Source organism: Corvus kubaryi, unplaced genomic scaffold (genome assembly GCF_017639235.1).
Source record: "Corvus kubaryi isolate FWS band 111438036 unplaced genomic scaffold, C.kubaryi_AGA036_p1.0 37272, whole genome shotgun sequence".
NCBI classification, from domain to species: domain Eukaryota; kingdom Metazoa; phylum Chordata; class Aves; order Passeriformes; family Corvidae; genus Corvus; species Corvus kubaryi.
This window is the reverse complement of record NW_024581084.1, coordinates 3,061,792-3,082,183: the sequence shown is the minus strand read 5'-3', so window position 1 is coordinate 3,082,183 and position 20,392 is coordinate 3,061,792. Positions and strand designations below refer to the sequence as shown.

At 43.0% G+C, this 20,392-nt stretch overlaps 1 protein-coding gene across 4 annotated transcripts in view; it reads right to left on the bottom strand.

The window, feature by feature from the left end:
* The window catches only part of ASPSCR1 (ASPSCR1 tether for SLC2A4, UBX domain containing), a 46,072-nt gene that overhangs the window by 4,245 nt on the left and 21,435 nt on the right, over positions 1-20,392 (bottom strand). For 3 of the 4 annotated variants that reach the window (XM_042025691.1, XM_042025688.1, XM_042025690.1), the window contains 9 exons: positions 17,169-17,308; positions 15,784-15,865; positions 14,898-14,964; positions 14,052-14,114; positions 13,707-13,759; positions 12,954-13,019; positions 2,010-2,061; positions 1,228-1,297; positions 713-900 (listed from right to left, as the gene is read on the bottom strand). In XM_042025691.1, the coding sequence (XP_041881625.1) occupies positions 713-900; positions 1,228-1,297; positions 2,010-2,061; positions 12,954-13,019; positions 13,707-13,759; positions 14,052-14,114; positions 14,898-14,964; positions 15,784-15,865; positions 17,169-17,308 (781 nt within the window). The remainder of the gene's footprint in view (positions 1-712; positions 901-1,227; positions 1,298-2,009; positions 2,062-12,953; positions 13,020-13,706; positions 13,760-14,051; positions 14,115-14,897; positions 14,965-15,783; positions 15,866-17,168; positions 17,309-20,392) is intronic. The other variant, XM_042025689.1, reaches the window with a different exon arrangement.

Sequence of the window (20,392 nt, the reverse complement as noted above, 5' to 3'; positions counted from 1 at the left end):
CTTCCCTCTCCCCCCCCACCCCCCGTCTTTGCCACTGCATCAAAAAGTGAATATTGCCAATTGTTTAATTCAGGAATTCTTCTTCTAATTACTTCATATTTTGTATAAAGTCTTGTCTAAAATACACACATAAGCCATTTGTTCTGGGACTAAAAACAAGGTTGCAGTTTTCTGACCAGGATAAAACAAGAGAAAAGTCATAATGGACACCTGGTTGCAATCTTAATTATGGAAAACCACTACTGGTTTGCAGTGAAGATTAAAAAAAGAAAGACCAACTAAAAAATTCAAGAGAAATAAAAGTACTAAAACAGACTACAGCAGCAAAAGGAAAGTTATGTCAAAGATATAACGGATTACATGGGCCCAGATTACATGGGTATGTAGAATATCCTGCCTATTAGTATTTGAACTACACTGGCAGGGATAAGAGCTCAGCACATCAAGCCCAGAACACAGTTTAAAATGCTGCAAGCATATGGTTTAGGCATCAGACTTCCCAATGTTCAGAGTCCGCATTCAGATACTTCTCCAGTGAAGGCTGAGGTTCAAGTCACAAACAAATTTGTGACTGACAAGAACCAAATGTCCTGCAAGCATAAACTGACATCTGCAACAATACCACCAATATACAACACGTTTGGCAGAGAGGAGACTGCCTTTTGGGGCAGCTCAGAATGAGCAGAGCTCTTCTCCTCTGATTCATTGATACCTGGAAGCTTCAGCCATTTGGGTATTTTCCCAGGGGCCTTTCTCAATACTTGTGGAGCTCCCTGGGTGCTGGCTGCTTCTGGTTGCTCAATAGTCTTCTTGTCACTTCCCGCTTCTGGTTCAGATAGGGATGGAGCCACTGATGCTAAAGTTGATGAAGCAGAAGGAACTAATGATCTGGACAAACATCTGAGAAAGGAAATAAGCAAGTAGAATTAAACTTCATTTTTCATAATAGCCCCCTGTACCACCACCACCTTTAAACTTTTAAAGTTAGATTGAAAAGGCTCTTCTTTTTCCAATACAGAAGCACTAGTATTTACTTAAGTCACTGAAATCCTACTTTGCGAAGGACTCACAAAGCTGTGAAGTCAAGTATGACAGTATGATTGTTTCTGGAGAGAAGGAAGTCTTAGTATCTTTAAAGCACATTTCTTTGTAGTAAGATGGGCTCGTTTCATGCTTCCCATTCCTGAAATACTAAGGCATTTGCAACTCTATTCAGCCCCAACATACCTGGCTACTAATAAATCAGCTGCAGAAGGAGAAACTGCAGAGCTCAGCAGGTCCGATTTCAGGTAACAAGCTGTTTAGAAGTGAAACCAAATCACTTATTTGGTAACAGAGACATCAATCACCACAATATCACATAGCTCTCAGCTCAAAAAGTACCTGCTGTATACTTCAGTAAACCTACATCACCTTCCCCCAAATGACACAGGACATTACTAAACCATGCCAGTTTCTTTCACAATTCAGAGGTGTTCTATTTCATCATTCAAACCTCAAGATCTTGACATTTTCTTTCAGCGCTCACTGCATCTTAGAAACTTTTCTGTGAAGTCAGAGCATACTTTGGTCTCTGGGAGAAACAGGAATTCTAAGCATAAACCAGAGATGCCAAAGAACCAAAGATCTGTTCTACCATCTCCAGCCAGTCCACTACCACAGGAGGTCTGCAAAAGCATTTCATAGACATTTGTCTAATTAACATTCTGAACAGCAGGATTTTTTTTTTCCTACAGAGTCATTCTTCTATCATTCTTGATCCCACAGCAGACAATGCCTACTCCCCAGCCTATCAAATCCCACAAAAAAGGTACAACGTCTACATCTGTGCTAAAGCTAACTGACCAAACCAGCTCTGAAGAGCTTTAGCCAGTCAAAATGGGGACATTCGCCAGCATTCTCAAGGACTGCAGTTTCTTTTGTCAGAGGAACTCTGCCAGTAAGGATGTAATACTGGGTCTACTACAGGAACTATACAGTCAGCTGAAGGAGAGAGGAAACGCACTCACCCCTGCACTCCTCAGATCCAAAATGAATGACAGCAGTTGGAAAAAGTTTAGCCTGCAGCAAAAGGGGATAAGAAGGTATCACTGTCTATAGATGCTTTCACAGTTCACTGTGAACATTAAAGGCAGGTTAGACAGCTACAGACAAATTCATGTAGTTCAAGCCAAGGCCACTGAACCATCTGTAATTCAGGAAAACCTAAACTTGTGCAGAGCACAGGCCACTCAGAGTACAACATGAAGGAAAATTTTATGATCTGTTCTACCAAACAGGTGATGAGACCTCTACAGCAAGTGCTCACTGCAGCAACGCCCTGCCATGCCTTCTCCTCTGTCCCCATATCCCAGGCCATTGTATTGCACCCACATTCTGCACTGCTGAGCAGATAACATGAATATGATGAAGAATCTTCTAAGACCTGAGTGGCTGACAGCAAGAAAAGAAAAATCCAGCTATGCCCTCCCAAAATCTATTCTATACCACTGTATTACATTTACACCCTGTCTCTAGTTGAAATTTATCTAGTTTCACCACCTTTCCAGGATGAAGTATTTCCTTTCATGAATCCAACCTGAATTCCTAGTTCCTACTTATCAGTACAATTGCCATATTCAAATTTTTTTTTCTATCCAGTGGGTTTGGTGGTTATTTTTTTTTCCTTTTATTTCAATAGAAGTTCCTGTAATTTGTGTCCATTTCCTCTTGTCCTTTTACAGGGCACTACTAAGAACTCTGGCCCATATCCCTTGCTGTTTCACATCTATTTTACTACACACATTGACCCCCCAGAGCTTCTTTCTTCCAGGCTGAACAACCTTGACTATCTCTTGGCCTCTCCCCGTATGTCAGATGCAGGTCCCTTCATTATCTTTCGGTCCTTTTCTGGGCACCAGAAAAACTGTAAAATTGGACTCACACACCCCCAGTTCAACTAAGGAATCACAAATGCACCTGTAGGTATAAAGGAGGGACCTACCTACTCTGCCACCTACAGTGACCACAGTGTCACACCACACCTTCAAAAAAACTCAGTGATACATTACAAAGCACTACACCACCACATCCAGTGGTCCATCCAAGTGCTCCCAAGGGAAATGCAGAGCAAGAGAGTCAAAGTTATTAAATTTCATGCTAAAAACAGACACTACTGCAAGCTCAGGCTTAGATTTTTAAAAGGGTATGATACGCAGAAGATTAATGTGAGATGGCATAACCAGCTGTACCAGAAAGGATTCTGAGAAAATAACCATTGTATTTATTACCTGCATTATATGCCAGTATAATGCCTTATAAAGAATAACTAGCTGAAACAATTCTGTTAAGCTTTTAGGAAGCCTTGTACTAAGAGACGGGTAAAGAAACCTAGTCATCGTGGTGTAAAAGAGGCAAGTACCACTATAGCCAGAAACTGTACAGCAAATGTTAATTAATGATCTACATTCTCCCTGGCAAAATAGTAACACTAAACTTGTCACACTGATCCAATAAATAAATAACCAGATAAAAGCAAATCACTGCTCCACTCATGCATACTTGGGAACTGTGCAGGGCGGACTGACTGCTCTGGAGCTTTCCTGAGCCTCTGTTGCCACCATCAGCCCAATCTGGATACTGGAATGATGGTCCTTGGACCCAATCCAGCACAGCAATTACCGGAACTCAACAGAACCCTGATCTTCACAGAGGAGGCTATGGACTGCTGCCTAACATGGAGACTAGTAAAATTGTATTAACTGAAGGCAAAATGAAATAGCTTCACCTCTCTTCCTGCCTACAAGCTTTAGATCATCATATGGTATTACACATTTTTTGGACATTAATCCAGAGGCTATAGGAGACTGTCTGATGCAGCACAGCCAAGCACATCACGCTAGGCTGAAACAGGAGACATTTATCGCTCTACTCCAAGACTCAGCTCCTGCTAAAGCACTCAGGCGAACTCACATCTTTGAACTGACATTTTAGCAAAATAATTATTTATCAGGTCTTTTAACAATTCGTTCCCCAGTCAACAGGGCCTAAGGTTGCCTGCTCCAGTCACAAAGACAGCTCTCCATAAACTTTTTTAATTGAAAAGTACCAGACGTGGTTTAGAAACCCTAGAAAAAACTCTCACAAGAGCTTTGATGTTTCCACAGCATTCGTCTATTTAGGAAATGGGTGCCTTAAAAAGGGCCCCCCCCCAACACACATACACTCAAGCCCTTTTACACACAACATCCTTTTCATGCCAGCTGCAAGATTGAAAATGAGGTTTTTGTAGTGTGTTAGTGTTGGAATTTTTTAATAACCTCCCCTCTCTTTTTTTTGCCTCCCAACCAATTATCTTGGTAAATAATTAACATTCTGAAGGAGATAAGTAAGCACAAAAACTCGGAGCTCAAAGCCCTTTAGTTCAAAGCCCTGCCCTTTTCTCTTCGTTTCTCTGCTGCTGCCACTGAAACTTCCTTGTCAATCAAGCTCTGGGCACACACATCAAAGCCGCATGTGGGAATGGCCCCAAGGGGTCAGAGAAAATTCATGGCAGGGCCTGTGTGAGGCACAAAGAGAGAAAGAGAGTGAGAAACACAGACCAAGAGCTAGACAGACTCACTCGACCAACAAACACACAGACAGACTGTGCCCCAATATAAACCTCTACCCTATTTACTCACAGGTCGTCAAATAACCATAGTTCTCAGTTTCAGGATCCACGTCCACAACCATTTCCCACTGCTGGCAAAACATCAGTCCAAATGTTTCAGTTCAAAATCTTAATTGAAAGAAACTTAAAGGAGCTAGATGGCAGCCCTCAAGTACACAGACTGTAATGTCCTTCCCATGGCTCCTTTCCCTGCATCCTTATCCTTTCCTAGGGGTCAGCCAACACAGAGTCCCCTCTTGCCAAACCTCCATCCAGTAAGTTATTTTTCTTCAATTCAAACAGACTACTGGCTCATGCACAGAACACTTGGTCTAGCTTCTTTTGTGTGGAACTGTCAGGTACCACCCCAATCCCAGCACTCCCTGAGGGTTCAGCACAGAAGGCAGCTAGCTACACCTCACCCAGGAATTCTCCAGCCAGTCACTGGCAGGACCTAATGCTGTCACAGAGTTTTTATCATCTGTAAGTATTTAAATCAGCAGCAATTTCACATTAAAAAACAAAGGCAGGCCAGTAGAATGATCCCACTGTTCAAGGACTGTCTTAGCATAAAGATGAGAAGGTTTTAATAGATTCTGTCCAGGAAAACATATGAGGCCAAAGTCAATGCCTTTAGGATTCTCTAACACGCCTAAGAATGTAACGATCAAACACTAGACATGTTGAGCTTTTGACGGGGTACCCTTCCTCGGACTAGGGTAAGAGAGCAGAGGAGGCTGCTGTTCTGCTAAGTTCTTTATTTCATAGTCTCACAGCTTTCTTGAAGGCAGAGTTCAAAGGGGGTTACATGATAAAGACAAGCAGCAACAACAAACAGCAGGCAGAAAACAGCTGCTTCTTCTATATGCTCTATATATTTTTTCTTACAGAAGTGTGGATTATATTTGCTAATTGACCAGTAAGAATAATACACGATTCTAGTTTTCCTTTTTCTAACTTATCCTGGTCTAACAGTCGTAAGTCTTACACAAGTGTTACATAGGTATTACACAGATTTGCGTATACAGTTTCTATCAGTTCTTACTGTTTATGTGAACACACTATCTAAAAAATGTGAACAGTGTAATTCTATCTATATTTTGTCTAAAGTAAAGGATTCTGTGAAAAGGTAACACTGCTGCAGCAAGAACTGTGTTTAAGGTCTCTGCTGCAGCTTTTTAATGTTTAAGGCACTCAGCATATATTTCTACTAAAAGTTAAAAAAAATCTAGATTTCTATTTCACTTTGGTGTGGCTTCACGTATCTCAACTTGTCTAAAGGTTTTAATTCAACCCCTGTGCTTTGGCTTCCCTCTGGGCCTGAATCCAGAGGAGCTTTCACTCCAACATAGACAGACCATCACCGAAAAACTGTATTCTCAAGTCAGCTGTTCTAATGTCTGCAGTTGTTCTAATGTATCTGCCAATTTCTAGAAGAACAACTTTGCAGTTCTTCACTTCACTGCATAGGGTTCTTACAAGAACATCTGTCAATCAGAACAGATTTTGAGAACTTTTAGAATCACACTGAGCCTGCCAGACTGACCAAAAGAATCAAAGGATGTTTGAAACAAGTAACTCAAAAAGCTCCACTCACTTATATGCAGAAAATTACTACAATAGGACTGAGCCAACAGCCAGTTACTACACTCCAACACCCAGCATTTCTCTTCCTTGCTGCTTTGATTTCCAGCCAAAGAAACTGCCATTCTGACTGGGGAAATAGATGCTATTAATCTATTGAATTATAATGTTCAAATCACACTGCGCAAGGCATATTTACAACATACAGTCAGATTTACTACACCAACACCTAGAAATTCAACTGAAAATAGTGTTCCATTGTGCAATTACATAGATGCGATGTAAATAAAAGTATTTTGAGTTTGTGGGTTGGTTTTTTTGTGGCTTTCCTTTTTTGTTTCAGTTTTTTGGGGCTTTTCTTTTTTATACAGACAAAAAATTGAGACCTAAAGAGATTAAATAACTTATTCAAGGTCACACAGGATGGCAGCAACAGAAATGAGAACTAAGCGCGTAAGTCTCCAGAGCCCCATCAAAGATCATAATCACAGGACAGCTTTCTTCTGAAGGGATTAGAAAGTCACTGAGGCAAGGAGAAAAGAAAGTCAATGTCCTGCCTATTACCTCCTCATTTAATAAGCATCATGCCAAATGAACTGTTCCTCAGATTTTAAAAAGATGTAACACAGCTTCATCCATTTACTTAGTTACAGTTGCAGAAGTTTAAATGAAAACTTTCTATTTCAGAGATCTGAAGTGGTACCAGCCTGTTACTCATAAAGCCACATTTAGTCTGAAGCTATGCAGCTGAGTAACTCCGGTTTTACTCAGAGATAGCGAACAGTTACTCGGACACTGTGGTGGTGAGCGTGGTTTGTGACAGCACAGCATCATGGCTGTGGAGTGGCACACTGGGGCTGCTGCATCTCACATTCCATGATAAAAATATCCACATTAGAACAGTCCCTTGTGAATCCAGCTATGATACAGCAGAGAAACATTTCTGCTTTGTTCTACTACATGTTTTAGTAACTTGTTCTCTAGAACACAGAAAACAGTTCAGGCAGAACCCTCCCCAAATAACATCTCAATACTTCCCCTTTCTCAGACATACATATGCAAAAAAATCCTAGAACAGAGCATTGTAGATGATGTACATTATTCCCGGGCAGTTGTTCTCTTCCCTGACAGAGCGATGCTGTCAGACCAGGCAGAAGCTGCTGTTGAAGGGAACTCGCAGCTGCCAGAAGGAGCAGCATTCTTTCCGTTACACAATCTGAGAAGATCAGAGTGCCACAGGTCTGCTGTTAGACTGATGTTAGGAAGATGAATAAGAAAATAAGCACTTCAAAGGAACACACGCATGGAAGGAGAAACCCAAGCTACCAACATGAAATACTGCATAGTACACACACCCCAAACACATAAACTAACTCTTGGAAAATTCAACTGGAAAGCCGGTGGATCAAAAGTTTCTCCAGCACGACTGCACAGCATTGCTGAAACAGAAATAAACACCACAGTCATGGTGAAAGCGGCAGATCAAGTGGTTCATGTTGTTTATAACCTGAGAACAAAGCTGCCCAACGTGGACTTCAACTGCCAGAGGAGACGGATATTCCGTGGCCAACATGGGGAGGGTCTGATCCAGCTAAGGCAGGGGACCTTTAAAATTCATAAGGCAAAGATAAGATTTGAAAACACTGTTCTGAGAAGGCTACTTATGAAGGAATCCAGGTATAAAGGAGCATTCATTGAGACCTTGATAGCTGAGATCAGAAAGATCTGGCCTTCAAAACTGACAGTAGCAGTGAACATTTTGGGCAGGATTTCCACTCCGAATTCAGTTGTGCAAGGAACCTCTCACTGGAACCAAAGAACCCAGCTGTCCTCAAAGCCATCATCATGAGGCAAGCATGGGCAGTCTCTGCAAGCGTAAGTAACAGACCTCACCACAAAGAGAAGGTGAGATTGCTGCCAAATGCAGTCAGATGATAAAATCCTGGATGGAGAAGACTAAGACTTTTAGGTGAATGCCATCCTCTGTGCTGGATGAATTTCAGTATTAATTGCAATTTTCTTTGCTAGTGAGTGCAATAACCACAAGGCCTGCCACAGGAAATGCCTCTGATGGACTGACTCTGATGAAGTAATTTTTTCTGAAATTGCATTCAGACTCTTGCCAAAAAGAGAAGGCTTCGTACTGCCTTAGCCGTAGTCAGGTTCACTGAACAAGCATGCCAGACATACTGCCCAAACTGGCATTAACAAATAGGATATGGAAAGAGAACCAAAGGCAAAGAAAGGAACAAACAGCTCATCTGGATTTCTGCCTCATGGTATGCGACAGAGGAAACACCCACTGCACTCTAAGATCTGACTAGAAGACCGAAATATTTATGTGGAAGCCTGTGGATTCCTTCAGCTCCTCTGTAGACAGAGGATGGCCTCCTGCCCTCTCTGCTGCCTCGACTTTTCCAGTGACTGGTACTCCTACTTTCTGCTAACTCTTTCCTAGTATTAACTCAGCAATCAATGATTTTTTTTTCCAATAACCCACCCCAGATACACACTACAAACTGCCTGTTTCTGGGAGTAAAAGAAGCTAAGAAGCAACTCTGAAAAGCTCAAACAGCCTAGAAAAAACACAAACAAGCCACTGGAGCTATAAGGAACCCAAAGCCAAGTGCTACAACAGGGAAGTCTGCGGTTGATCAGCTCTGGAGAGCAAAACATTACAAAACACTTCAAGGGACATGAGGAGAAGGCTGCCAGCAAAAACAGCAACAACAAAAAAATCAAAGTAATGCCTTGAAGTCTTTATGGGTTCCAAAAACACCACACTGCTGCCAATCTGTGTGTTCACTATACTGTAAATACACACAGATTTTGGGAAAATTCACTTCAGACAGTTCTTTCGGTCCAAGTATCTTGGCAAACAAGTCAACAACATTTGTCTTTTTTCCTGGTTTTGCTTGCAGCGTAAAGGTTCTCCCTTCATTGTAAGCGATCAAATGTAACGAATGTGGTGCCAAGCTTGTCAGCGTGAATGGAGGGAGATGGTGGAAAGAGCAGAAGTATTGGTAATATGGTACTCCACCATCTGTAGTCACTCCTGTTATTGGCTTCAGCACAAATTTCAGTAATTTATAAATATTTGAATGCTCCAATGTGCTCACATGACTGCCTCAGACATCATCCATTTTTCCTTACCAACAACACCAAAGTAGTCTCTAGAGCAGAGGATAGCCTACTGCTAACTTAGGACCTGGGATAACACAAAAATTAAATGTTGAAAAAAAATCCAGAATGGCTAGATACACCACAGTAGTACCTGCCTTGGAAAAATCAAGAGTCAGGTTATGTGCAGGCATTTCTGCAAGGGGAGCACATCAGGTGCCAAGCATCCCAAGAGGCCACTGCTAACATGACTGACATGCAGCATTTGGGGCAAAAGTGGCAAATTTTGGCAGTTGCATGATACAGCCTGAACCCTTAAAGAGATGTATTACCACTAAAGACAAACTTCCTCCCGAACCTTTCACACATCCTCCAAACCCAACAAAGATACATCAAAAAACTTGAGCAATTAGTTATACCGTTACTTTACCCGAGCTCTCTTTTTCCGATGAGGTCCAGAAGAACTGCATACTCCACAGCACTTCATTCACATTCGCATCCTATGCACCACAACACTTATTCCAGAACAAGCCTTCTCACTACAGGGGTGCTGGGCACTGCCAGGTCACCTTAGAGCAAAGCTCCTCTTTCCCCAGCCCCAAAGCCACATTATTTTACAAAGTACCTTAACAACTTCCCTCCTATCTTTACAGAGCAGCTTTGTCTTTTCACCTCCCTCCTTCCAGATCAGGGAACAGAAGGGGAGCTCTGACTAAAATACAAGATGTTTCCCTTCCACAGACCACAGGATAAATGAAAAGGGAACAATCTCCACAACCCCCCCCTGCACAGAGCCTAGCCCCATCCAGGGCACAGTCAGGCACTGCAGCCTGCTCTACACTCTCGGTCTTGCAGCCAATGGAGACCCTTGGCCCACACAAACCTCTTCCCAGACGAAGATTTCTCAGCTTCGAAGGCCACAACCTAAGGTGAGAAGCAGTGAGCAGGTCCCACTCCCAGCACTGCCCCTCCTACCCCAGCACCACAAACATTACCTCTTTCATTCCTGGTCTAGGCCAGGGTTATTTTTACTGAGAGCCCCGAGGCTCAGGCAGTGCAGCCTCACTGGGAACAGACGCCTCTGCCTCTAAACAGGGCATCCAACAATGACACAGTGGGCATGGACACAACAGCTGGAGTGACTTCCACACCTGTTTCTGTCCAGAGAAGAAAGGTTCTTCAGCCCCTTTCTTCCAGGCACCCGGACCCCAGCCGAAGGGAAAACTTACCCAAGCAGGAAAATTATGGCACAGGGCCTGCACTAACATGGTGAAAGTTAAAGAGGAATAAGGATTTACACTGGTTAACGGCAGCAAAGTTTCTCCCAGCATCAGCCAGCCCAAACTGGGATAAGGCACCATCCTCGCAGGTCAGAGCTCTGTGGTCTTTGACAGCAGTTCAGGTAACCAGAACAGTATGACAAGTTCTCTGCAGGAATCGTTTTCTTCCTGTTTGATGCTTCATCCAAATAAAATATTTATAAACACACAGAATCATTCCTGCCATAACAGACCATGACCTGAAAGGGCTGAAGGGCCCCAAGCAAGGGACATAGGCTACACAGCCACTGGCATTAAACACAACTCTCCCAAGGACAGAAGAACCATAGGCAGAGCAGAAGTCCATTCAATCCAGCCAGTATCCTAACAGTGAACAAAAACCAGATGAACAGAGAGGAGTATCCTTGCTTATAAGTGATTAGCTAGCAACGATTTTCAGTTTAGAAGCTTCCTGAGGAGGCTCCTATATATTAAGACACACTTACTAAATATCTTCCTTGAACTTGTCCAAATTTCTCTCAAATCAGTATATGCTTTTAGTATATAGCACCCTGTGACAAGGAATTCTACGCCTCAGTTTTCTGACACACGAACAGCTACCTTCTTCCATCTATTCTAGCTCCTACTTGCTTCTCTTGATGCCACTCACTCATACTTGAGAACAAGAACTGAAGGCATTCCAGCTTCTCCTTGGCACATTATTCCTTTTCCAGTCACATCTTTTACAGACTGGCAAGTCCTAACCTACTCAGTCTTTCTCTGGACAGGAGACACTGCGGACCTCTGATGAACCTCATTCCCCTTCTCTGCACTTTAACCAGTTCCTTTTGAAGATGTGAGACCAGATCTGCATGTTATTCACATAAACCCTGGTCCATACACAGATGTTCTCTATTTTGTTCTGAATACTTTGCTTTTGGGAAGGAGGTCATTTTGGATTTGACTGCTATTCATTCATCAGTAATGAGCTGATAATTTCATCACCTTAAGACTTTGCTCCAAAGCCATAATGATCAACACAAGAGCTCACTGAGCTGCGTATGAAGCTCAAATTATTTTCCCTGAACATCGTCACATTCACCTATGTTGAGCCAGCTGGGTAAGCCAAAAATGCAAAGTCATTTAATTGTTAACTAATGTGATAATAATCTCTTCATAATATCATGTTACAATCCCTAAAAAATATTCTAAGTGTGACATTTTACTTGCGTTCCGCATTTTGCAATTGTACTGGTTCTGTATAGTTAAGATTGTGTTTAAAACTCCATTTCACTTCAATTATACCCAAATTCTCAACATAACCCCTAGTTTAATTTGACTATGGTGTGATTACATGTGGCATGAATAAAAATGTATCTTAAGTCAAGTTTGGATTTGACACCCTTTATCTTAGTTAGACGTTATTCCTCCTTCGTGGTGACAGAGAATATGAGAAATGAGAAAAAATCCCTTCCTTAAAACAGTCCATTTGCAAAGAATTTTCAGCTTTCGAGCACACCATCTTGAACAGTCCCAGTTCTGTATCAATGTCAAGGCTTTGCACCTTTGCCACGCGCCACACCAAGCACTGCAGTCCAAGGAAAGCCACTGCAGACTGGAGGTTTTCGACACCAAAATCGACCAGGTTCTTCACAAAGCTGTGCTTTCTAATGAAGTCCCTAAGACTGGGCTGTAAGGCACCTCCAAGTCTTTAAAGAGCAAGATTTTAACATGATTTTATGTTTCAGGAAGCTGCCACGAGGAATGAATTTCACAGTAAACGTCACAACTAGGAAACCGGGAAATGGCCACACATACAAGCACCAGTAACGGTGCCAGGTACAGAACAAAGGCTTTAACGCGGTAAATTAAACTAAATTCTTGCCATAAGGTTTCTTATTTCAAAGACAATGAGATGCAATTATTCCTGTGGTGTTTTACTGAAAAGGTCATGTTTCAGGAGACATCCAGAGAAACACGAGATGTGCACTGAGAAAGAGAAAATAAAAGAACAGTACTGCAGGGCGGGGGAGGCAGGCAAGGGGTAAACAGAGGTAAGCGGAGGATTTCAAACATTTTAGAAGACAGACCAAAGTTAACAAGGGAAACCAGAACCAGCATCAGAGGCTGGACGAACAGGAGGCAGATACAGGTCTGAACATTCAATCATCTAAAAGCAGCTGCACGTGTATTTCTTCCACATGGCCTGGTCAGGAAGTTGTGGAACTTGGAAAACTCCATTGCAAACAACTTCAGAGGCATGCTAATCCCTACTGCTTCACCATGCTGCCTGAAAAGTCCCTCCCTCTCCCCACCCCAGCCCTTCTGCTCCCTCAGAGGCATCAAACAAGAATTCTCACTGCCGCTGTGTGAGCCTTTACTCTGAAGGATCTCCGGCGCATCAGTCTGGAATGGTCCATGCAGTTCTGAATGACAGAACATTTTAAACAGTGTGAGTCTGGGGCAAAGTGACTCGATCACTCGTAACACATGTGCGATCTACACAGCCAATAATCTCTGGCCAGGGACTTCAAGATCACATTATCTGTCACTTGCAAAAAAATCTCCAGGAATCTGAATTTGAAAACCTGTATTTCAGTATTTTCAGAGAAAAATTACACAAAGAGAATGTATATTCCTCAATGTACATCGACTCTCACATACTGATTTCAAGAAGGTCCCATTTTTGTCTAATACGGCCTCTAGCTCCCACTGTAGAAATTGAAAACAGTTCCCTGTCCACATCAAGTCTCATCTCTCTTACTATCCAAGCCCAGCTACAGATAGAGCACACTCACCTCAGCTCAGCTCTCGCAATAACATTCCAGGTTAAATACAGTTCCAACTCTGTAGGGCACGGAGAGTGTACCAAACAATGTGAATCCCCACCCCTGCCCCCAGTGTGCCTCTGCCTATTGCTGCACAAGGTGGACCTCTTCTGGTGAAGAGCTTGTGCTCCAAAACACCTGGTTCCACTAGCCTTGGCTGGGCTGAGCAGAAGCCTACAGGGATCACAACATTACACAGCTTCTTTTAAAAGTTAACTGAAGTCTGAGGCAGGGTTAAGGGAAGAACAAACCAGAGAGAATCAGAGCCCATGTGTGAGTCCTTACCTCAAACAGCGTCAGACTTTCATCGTTCAAGACGGTTCTGGGAGGTGCAACAACTGAAGTTAAAAAACAAGTTATAAAACAGGACCACCTAGCAACCAGAACAGCAAATACAGGTATGGGAGGGATCCCTGCCCTCTGAAGGGATGACACAATTCATATATGCCCACAGAGGCTGCTTCTTAGGCAGAAGCATAACATGGCTAAGGAAGCAGGTTACGCCTTCTTTGCACTGTGAAGCTGTGTTTAGGGAAAGCACTCCTTCCCAGGTCGTATCTCAGGCACCAACATACCACAGCTAGAAATAGGCTTTGTAAATTAAGGCCAGATATTACCAACAGCACTCACACAAGTAAAATGGCACTTCTGCATCAGCAAGGTGGCTTCTTACAAAGTCTCTCAAAATGCCAACTGCAGAAAAAGGAGAGAAAGGTTTGCGGAATTAAATTTGGTTCTTCAAATGTTGGGCAAGAAGGCTAACTTGTAACAGCAGAACTGCCCTCTACAAGGTATGGAGATTGCCTTTTCCTCAAAAGTACACAGTTGCTATTACAAATTTCTTGTAGACAAAACAAACAAACAAAACAAATCACTTAGACATACTGGTCCCTTGGAAAAATCTAAGGATGCCTATAAAACTATCAAAAAGTTTGTGCAGATAGACATGGCTGACAGCTGAGAATAAGAGGATCTCCAGTACTAACAGTAAGAGCCACTTGGTACATGGTCTGATTGCCTTTTGTGAACAGCCAGAGCCAGAAAGGTACATCCTCTCTTAGTACAGTTGGTAAAGTTTTTTTTTCTCCTTCCTACTTTTTGGCGTTTGTTTTGTATCGGGGAAGGGGGTGGTGTTTTCCCCCCAAAAACGTTTTAAGCATTAACACAGAGGAAGTGTCCAAATGCATCCCAGTAACACATCATTTAGACACAAACTAGGGGACAGCAAGTGGGACAGCTTCCTGAGGACAAGTATTTTGCCACCTCCACCAAGTAGCCCTTAGCTAATTTAATTAGCCCAGACTCCCTTCTTAGTCCATTCAGGGGCCCTACAAGGACAGTGTAACTACCTACTGCTGTCTTTTCAGAGCAGCTTTACTTTCCCAGGCAGCAGAAAGACCTGTTCAGACACACTCTCTCATCATGGTGGGAGCCATGAGTTACAGCTGCACAGGCTGAGGGGGTGATCAGTCTTACCAGTTTCAGTGGGATGAAAGACCCCCTGCAGAACATGGCGGTCTGGAAAATGAACTCTCAACACCACCTAAAACAGATACAAAGCACATTAAGCCAGTGGTTTATCACTGCTGTGTAACACCTGTCCCTGGCTTAGAATCTGCAAGTTGGTTTTTTGTTGTTTTTTTTTTTAATGGGGAGATCCGAGGTGTTTACAGGGATAGAAAAGCAACCTGGCTAACAGTGCTATGCAGCTTCTCACGGAATAAGGGCTGTCTGGCTTTCAAAAGGGGCAAAAGAGCTCATCTGTCAAAGCACTATGATGTAAAATGCAGCAGCACTTGCTCAGAGAGCAGGAGCTCCCTGTGCTAAATGATGCACAAACGACAAAGACAGTCCCTCATGGACAGGTGGAGACAGTTTACTGGCATCCTAAACTGTCCACAGCAGTAGGAATCTGCCTGACATACCTCTGACCTTTGTATTTCCAGCTCGGTCAGAAAGCACTTAACTTGAGAACTGCACAAGGATCATATTTACAGAGTAAAATAAATCCAACTTGTAACATCTAATCGTTCAACTTTCAATGGGATTCTAACAAAATGTCTACAGAGAGGCAAGTAGGAAGGCTCAGTCATACAGACTGATGTGTGCACAACAGAAAGGTTTTGAGACATCTGGAACAGAACAGAAGCAACTATACTGCCTGTCACTCAACCACATTACAGTACAGCTGTTTTCACATGGCACAACTGTTATTCAAGTCCCACATACAATTAATAGGGATGGGAATTTGAAAAATCTTCCTATAAGTAGCTTACGAGCCTGTTGATCACAACTGAATCTCAAGTTACTCAATCCCCAAGTCTGGACTAGCCAGAGGGATTGGAAAATGAACAAATATTACCTTTGGGTAACGCTTCAACTTCTCCTTCAGCTGGGACTCCTTCAAAGACTTTGTCATCAGTGGAGCTTCTTCCAGGCATTTCCTACAGACATGGGAAGAAGGCAAGTTGTCTGTAGTTTTACAATATATTTTTACTTTATTAAGATAGCAGAAGGCCCAAGCAGGGCTGATGAGAACTGCTCAACTGGTCCATGCATGTACAACAGCATCTTCCCCACCTCCTGAAACTACTGAGCATCAGCAACAATACTATATAAAATTACTTTTATTGTACAAGTTTAGAAGTAAGCTCACGACAGCAGACACAAGAAAAGATCCTAAGAAAAGGAGGAGAAGGTCTGCTTAAACTACTCAAGAAGAGATAGACTTATTAATCCAATAAAGTAGAGACTAAGGTTGGACATGATTACTCCACAGAGGCAGAAGAGCTACTGAGCTTGAAAAACAATGCTGGCACAAAAAATTAGTAAGTATTAATTAGCAACAGGAAAACAAAATTAAAATGAAAAGTTTCAGATCATTCAAGAACTGACATTTTAGACTGCTATTAAAAGGAAGAATGGGTACAAAATGAAAGTTTACTTGTATTTAAGATGAAACAGTAAATGTAAGAAAATACTTACACATTTTCCTGTAAGTAAAGAAACTAGCTTAGACCCAACAGATCCCATGTTCAGCTTTAGCACCTTTTCTTTGTATCCAAGGAACTAATGTGTAACTTGCCTTTATTTTTATCCCTGGCTGTAAGGGGAAAAGCATCAGCAAATTTGGAAACTGTGTCTTTTTTGGGGGGCCTATATTCCAGTAATCCCCAACCAAATGACTCTACATTTGCACCACTAAATACTCCAGACCCACGAGCAGCAGAGCAATTTTCAGGCCATTTTCTGTGTACTCAGTGGCCTGTGGAAAAAAAAATCAACTCCAAGTAAAAAGTTCAACTTGGACTTGGCTATAGCATAAAGGAGACTGTTCCACAGTCTTGGAGAGTTATTGTAATGTCTAAAGGAATGCTTTGACCCACTTGAAACTAAATACATTAATGAAATTCATTTCTTTAAGGAACATACAGATAGCAAAATGCTGCTGTGACAGGAAGGCCAGTTTATCTTCATCTGGGTTTTTATTGAACTGAAGTTCAATAAAGTAAAATCATGAATATTTGAAACCAAGCTACTTGAACAGTGCAGTACATTGTTAGTCAGCTTCCTATAATTTCTACGTGTGTGTATGTGTGTGTGTGTGTCTAATAAAAGGTTAATTCTGTTACTTAAAATATAAGGTGTCTCTTACTGGCCAAAAATGCAACAAGCTCTCTTGATCACTGTCACTCTGCTCAACAACAGAACACAGCAAATCTCACTCACAGCAGAAAGGGAACTTGCCTCTCACTCTGCAGCTGTGCCAAACGTTTCCGTACATCATCCACTGTGACTTCAAAAAATTCATCAGGAAGCTCTTCTGGGCCATCAGGAAGCTGTTCCAGTAGGTCTAGGTGACACACAAGGGGCTCACGCTCTACAAGCTACAGAAGAAAAAGAGTTTCAATTAGTTTTAAATGCATTGCTTTGCTTATCCTATAAGGTTCCTGAAAAAGAGTAATAGGACAGTATTTGCAAACTGAAATACAATCACTAGTGCGCAATTCCTGTCACTAATATCAGACTAACGATACAGAAGTTGTCAGTGTTGTCATTCTTTACAGCTGATACAGCTGTGGACACAATCCCCACCAACAGCAGCAGGAATCTATATTGCCAGGTGAGCAGATGGCTCATCTCCACTCTCAGTCCAGGAAACTCAGGGTAGTAACTTTGGCAGTCCAAAGAGAGGGGGAACTCGGTTGCAGGGAGTGCTTGTGGAATCTCTTCACTTACAATATTACGGTATTTTGCAGTTCAACCAGGCTTCTAGCTAGTTACAAGCTTGTTACAAGTATTCAGAAATTACTTCAGTCCCAAAACCCTACCTGACCTCTCTCTGCTCTACTCCAAACCTCCCTCAGTATGTAACCATTTCCTTACCATTCTACAGGCAGCACTCAATTTACACAGGTGCTATCCTTCGTTCTAGAGACTATAGACCCCTTTGAAGTTTTTCCATCTGCCATGCACTCTTGGCTTGTGTTATGTCTTGAGTTCACATTCTTTTGCTACAGAAGTAGCAAATGAATGGTTACTAGTCACCAGCCAGGGCCCACTCCATTTCTCTGTACTCCAGAGAGCAATTCTTTGCTTTGGTAAGGCAGTTTTTGACCTGTTCAGCTCTCCGAACTAAACCACTGCAGGGTTTCATTACACACCTTTCAAAATTTTACCCTGGTTTCTGGCATGCAAAAAGATCCCTTAAACAGCAAAACCCTTTTGTTTTGCACTTACGAAGTACTTCACCCTGAGATCAGCCTTTGCTGCAACCAGAGCACACAGATGCAGGAGAGCAGTTCTCTGTAGGCATCAGCTGCAATAAAGGCACTTAATACATTTACTGGCAACTTTCCCTACACACCAGAGCTGAGGGCAGGCACCCCAAGCTGCACACAGACATCCCTCTCACCTACCCATCCGGGCACAGAGAACCTGGCTGCCTGCTCCCCTGGCCTCAAGAGCGCAGAGCTGGACGTCATGACGGCAAACCTTCCAGTACAACTGGGCCTAGACTAGAACTGTTGTTGCAGTTATGAAAAAACCAAAACAAACCAGGCTAATACCAAGACCCAAAATGCCCTAAAAAACCTAAACCGGAGCCCCAACCACTTAGATCAAGAGCATTTGCCACCTCTGCAGGCAGCAGGACCTTAATGGATCCCTCCTCAGGAAAGGTTACATGCTGGCTACTCTCTCTTGCACCCAAAGCAGCAGCTGTGCCTGCCTATGAATACAAACCACAACCAGAGTCAAGCACATGAGAGGCAGTTACACCTCCTGGCTCTCAAACAAGTCAAACTTTCTAAATTCCAAAACTGTTTAAAGGAACAAAGCTTGCAAACATAGAGAACAGCATACTGAAGGCTACAGGAGATGCAGGGAGGACACAGCTCGTGGCTGAAGAAGCTCACAGGAACAACAATTTCAGTAGTTAATCCAGCATTTCTTCCTCGTCAGCTGCCATCTTAAAAAGGCCACAGGCTCTTCGAATGAACCTGCTGTCCATTTCTTCTCCCCCCATTCCCTCAAACACTCTTTCCAATCCTAATTAACACTCAGATATCCTCCCTCCATCCACTCACCCCTCCCCCAGGCACTGGCCACTTGGGAACAGGAGTCTTCTCAATTGTCTAAAGCACAACACAAATTACAAGGCAATGTTCACCCTACTTGTGGGCACTAAAGGGTAATTTGAGAAATTAAAAGATCGAGGTTATGTGGGTGGGACCTTTGGCTACTTTTAGAAAGTTGAGTGGGGTCAGCCCTAACGAGCGGGTAAAGGAGCCTGATTGCAGCTTTCCCCAGGCCCCGGACGGGGTGGGGGGTGCCCAGCGCTGCAGGAAGGACCCCAAGTGCCCAGGACCATCTGCTGGGAAGGAGCAGGCTGCAGCGTGATCCCGACCACTGCCCGCTGCTGCTCCAGTTAGGACACATCTACATCAGAGGCCAGAGGAGAATTAATCAGACCTCCCCAAGAACCAGGTATACTTTAATCTCCTCAAACAGGCTTGAGTTTCATTTCATTCTAAATATGAAGTGAAAATAGACGTCTTCTGAAAAAACCCAAACCCAAAAGACTGAGGAGGCATATCCTATGGCATGTTGTGAAGGGTGCTGGGATACAATGGAGAGAATTCAAGAGTCTGCATTAGCAAATCCTAAAGTTACCATTTAGTATTGGCTCCAAAAAGGACTTTAGTTAATCCCAACAGCAGTGGGATTCCCCAGGGAAAGGGCCAGCCCCCATCCAAATTATGGTGACAGCTAATGGCATCTGCCAAGGCACTGGGAACCACGAGATGGCACAAGGCAGACACATATTCCAGTCCTAAGTGTTCACTCCTCTTCATTGCTGTGGGCTCCAACAGTCCTAAAGCGCAGACAAAATCCATAAACTAACTTCCCACAATGATTACAAAAGAGGCTCCAGGAATACTAACCCACTTCCCAGCCCACTGCACAGACGGTGTTTTCTGCAACTGTGATGAAAGATAACCATCTCCTGTAACAATAAATGGCCACCACATGGACATTCTACTTTCCATTATGTAAACTGGAGGAAAGCAAGCTGTGATAATTCTGTCCTACTTCTTCCAGGAGCTAAAGATGCTGTGCTATGGTTTGGCACCCCCCTTCTTCAAAGTCTATTCTTCTACCAAAGCCGAGATGTTAGGCACTTTTCACCATGAGGCTGAAGCCGTATGTTCACAGCAGCATCTACATAAGTGCAGTCTGTGTGACAAAGCCAGGTGTCAGGAAGAATACAGTTCACTCTGTGGTCACCATCCTGGACCCAAGGAAGCAGGTAAGCTGAGGAAAACTCTTCTGATTTAAGTGAAATAGTGGCTATTGTGCTTTCCACAGCAGCAAGCTCTCCCCAGAGACCCACTTCCTCCCCACCACCTCTGGGAGCTCTAATCTCATGGTGAATCCGGTTTAAAGTTACCTTCTAATAATTAACATTC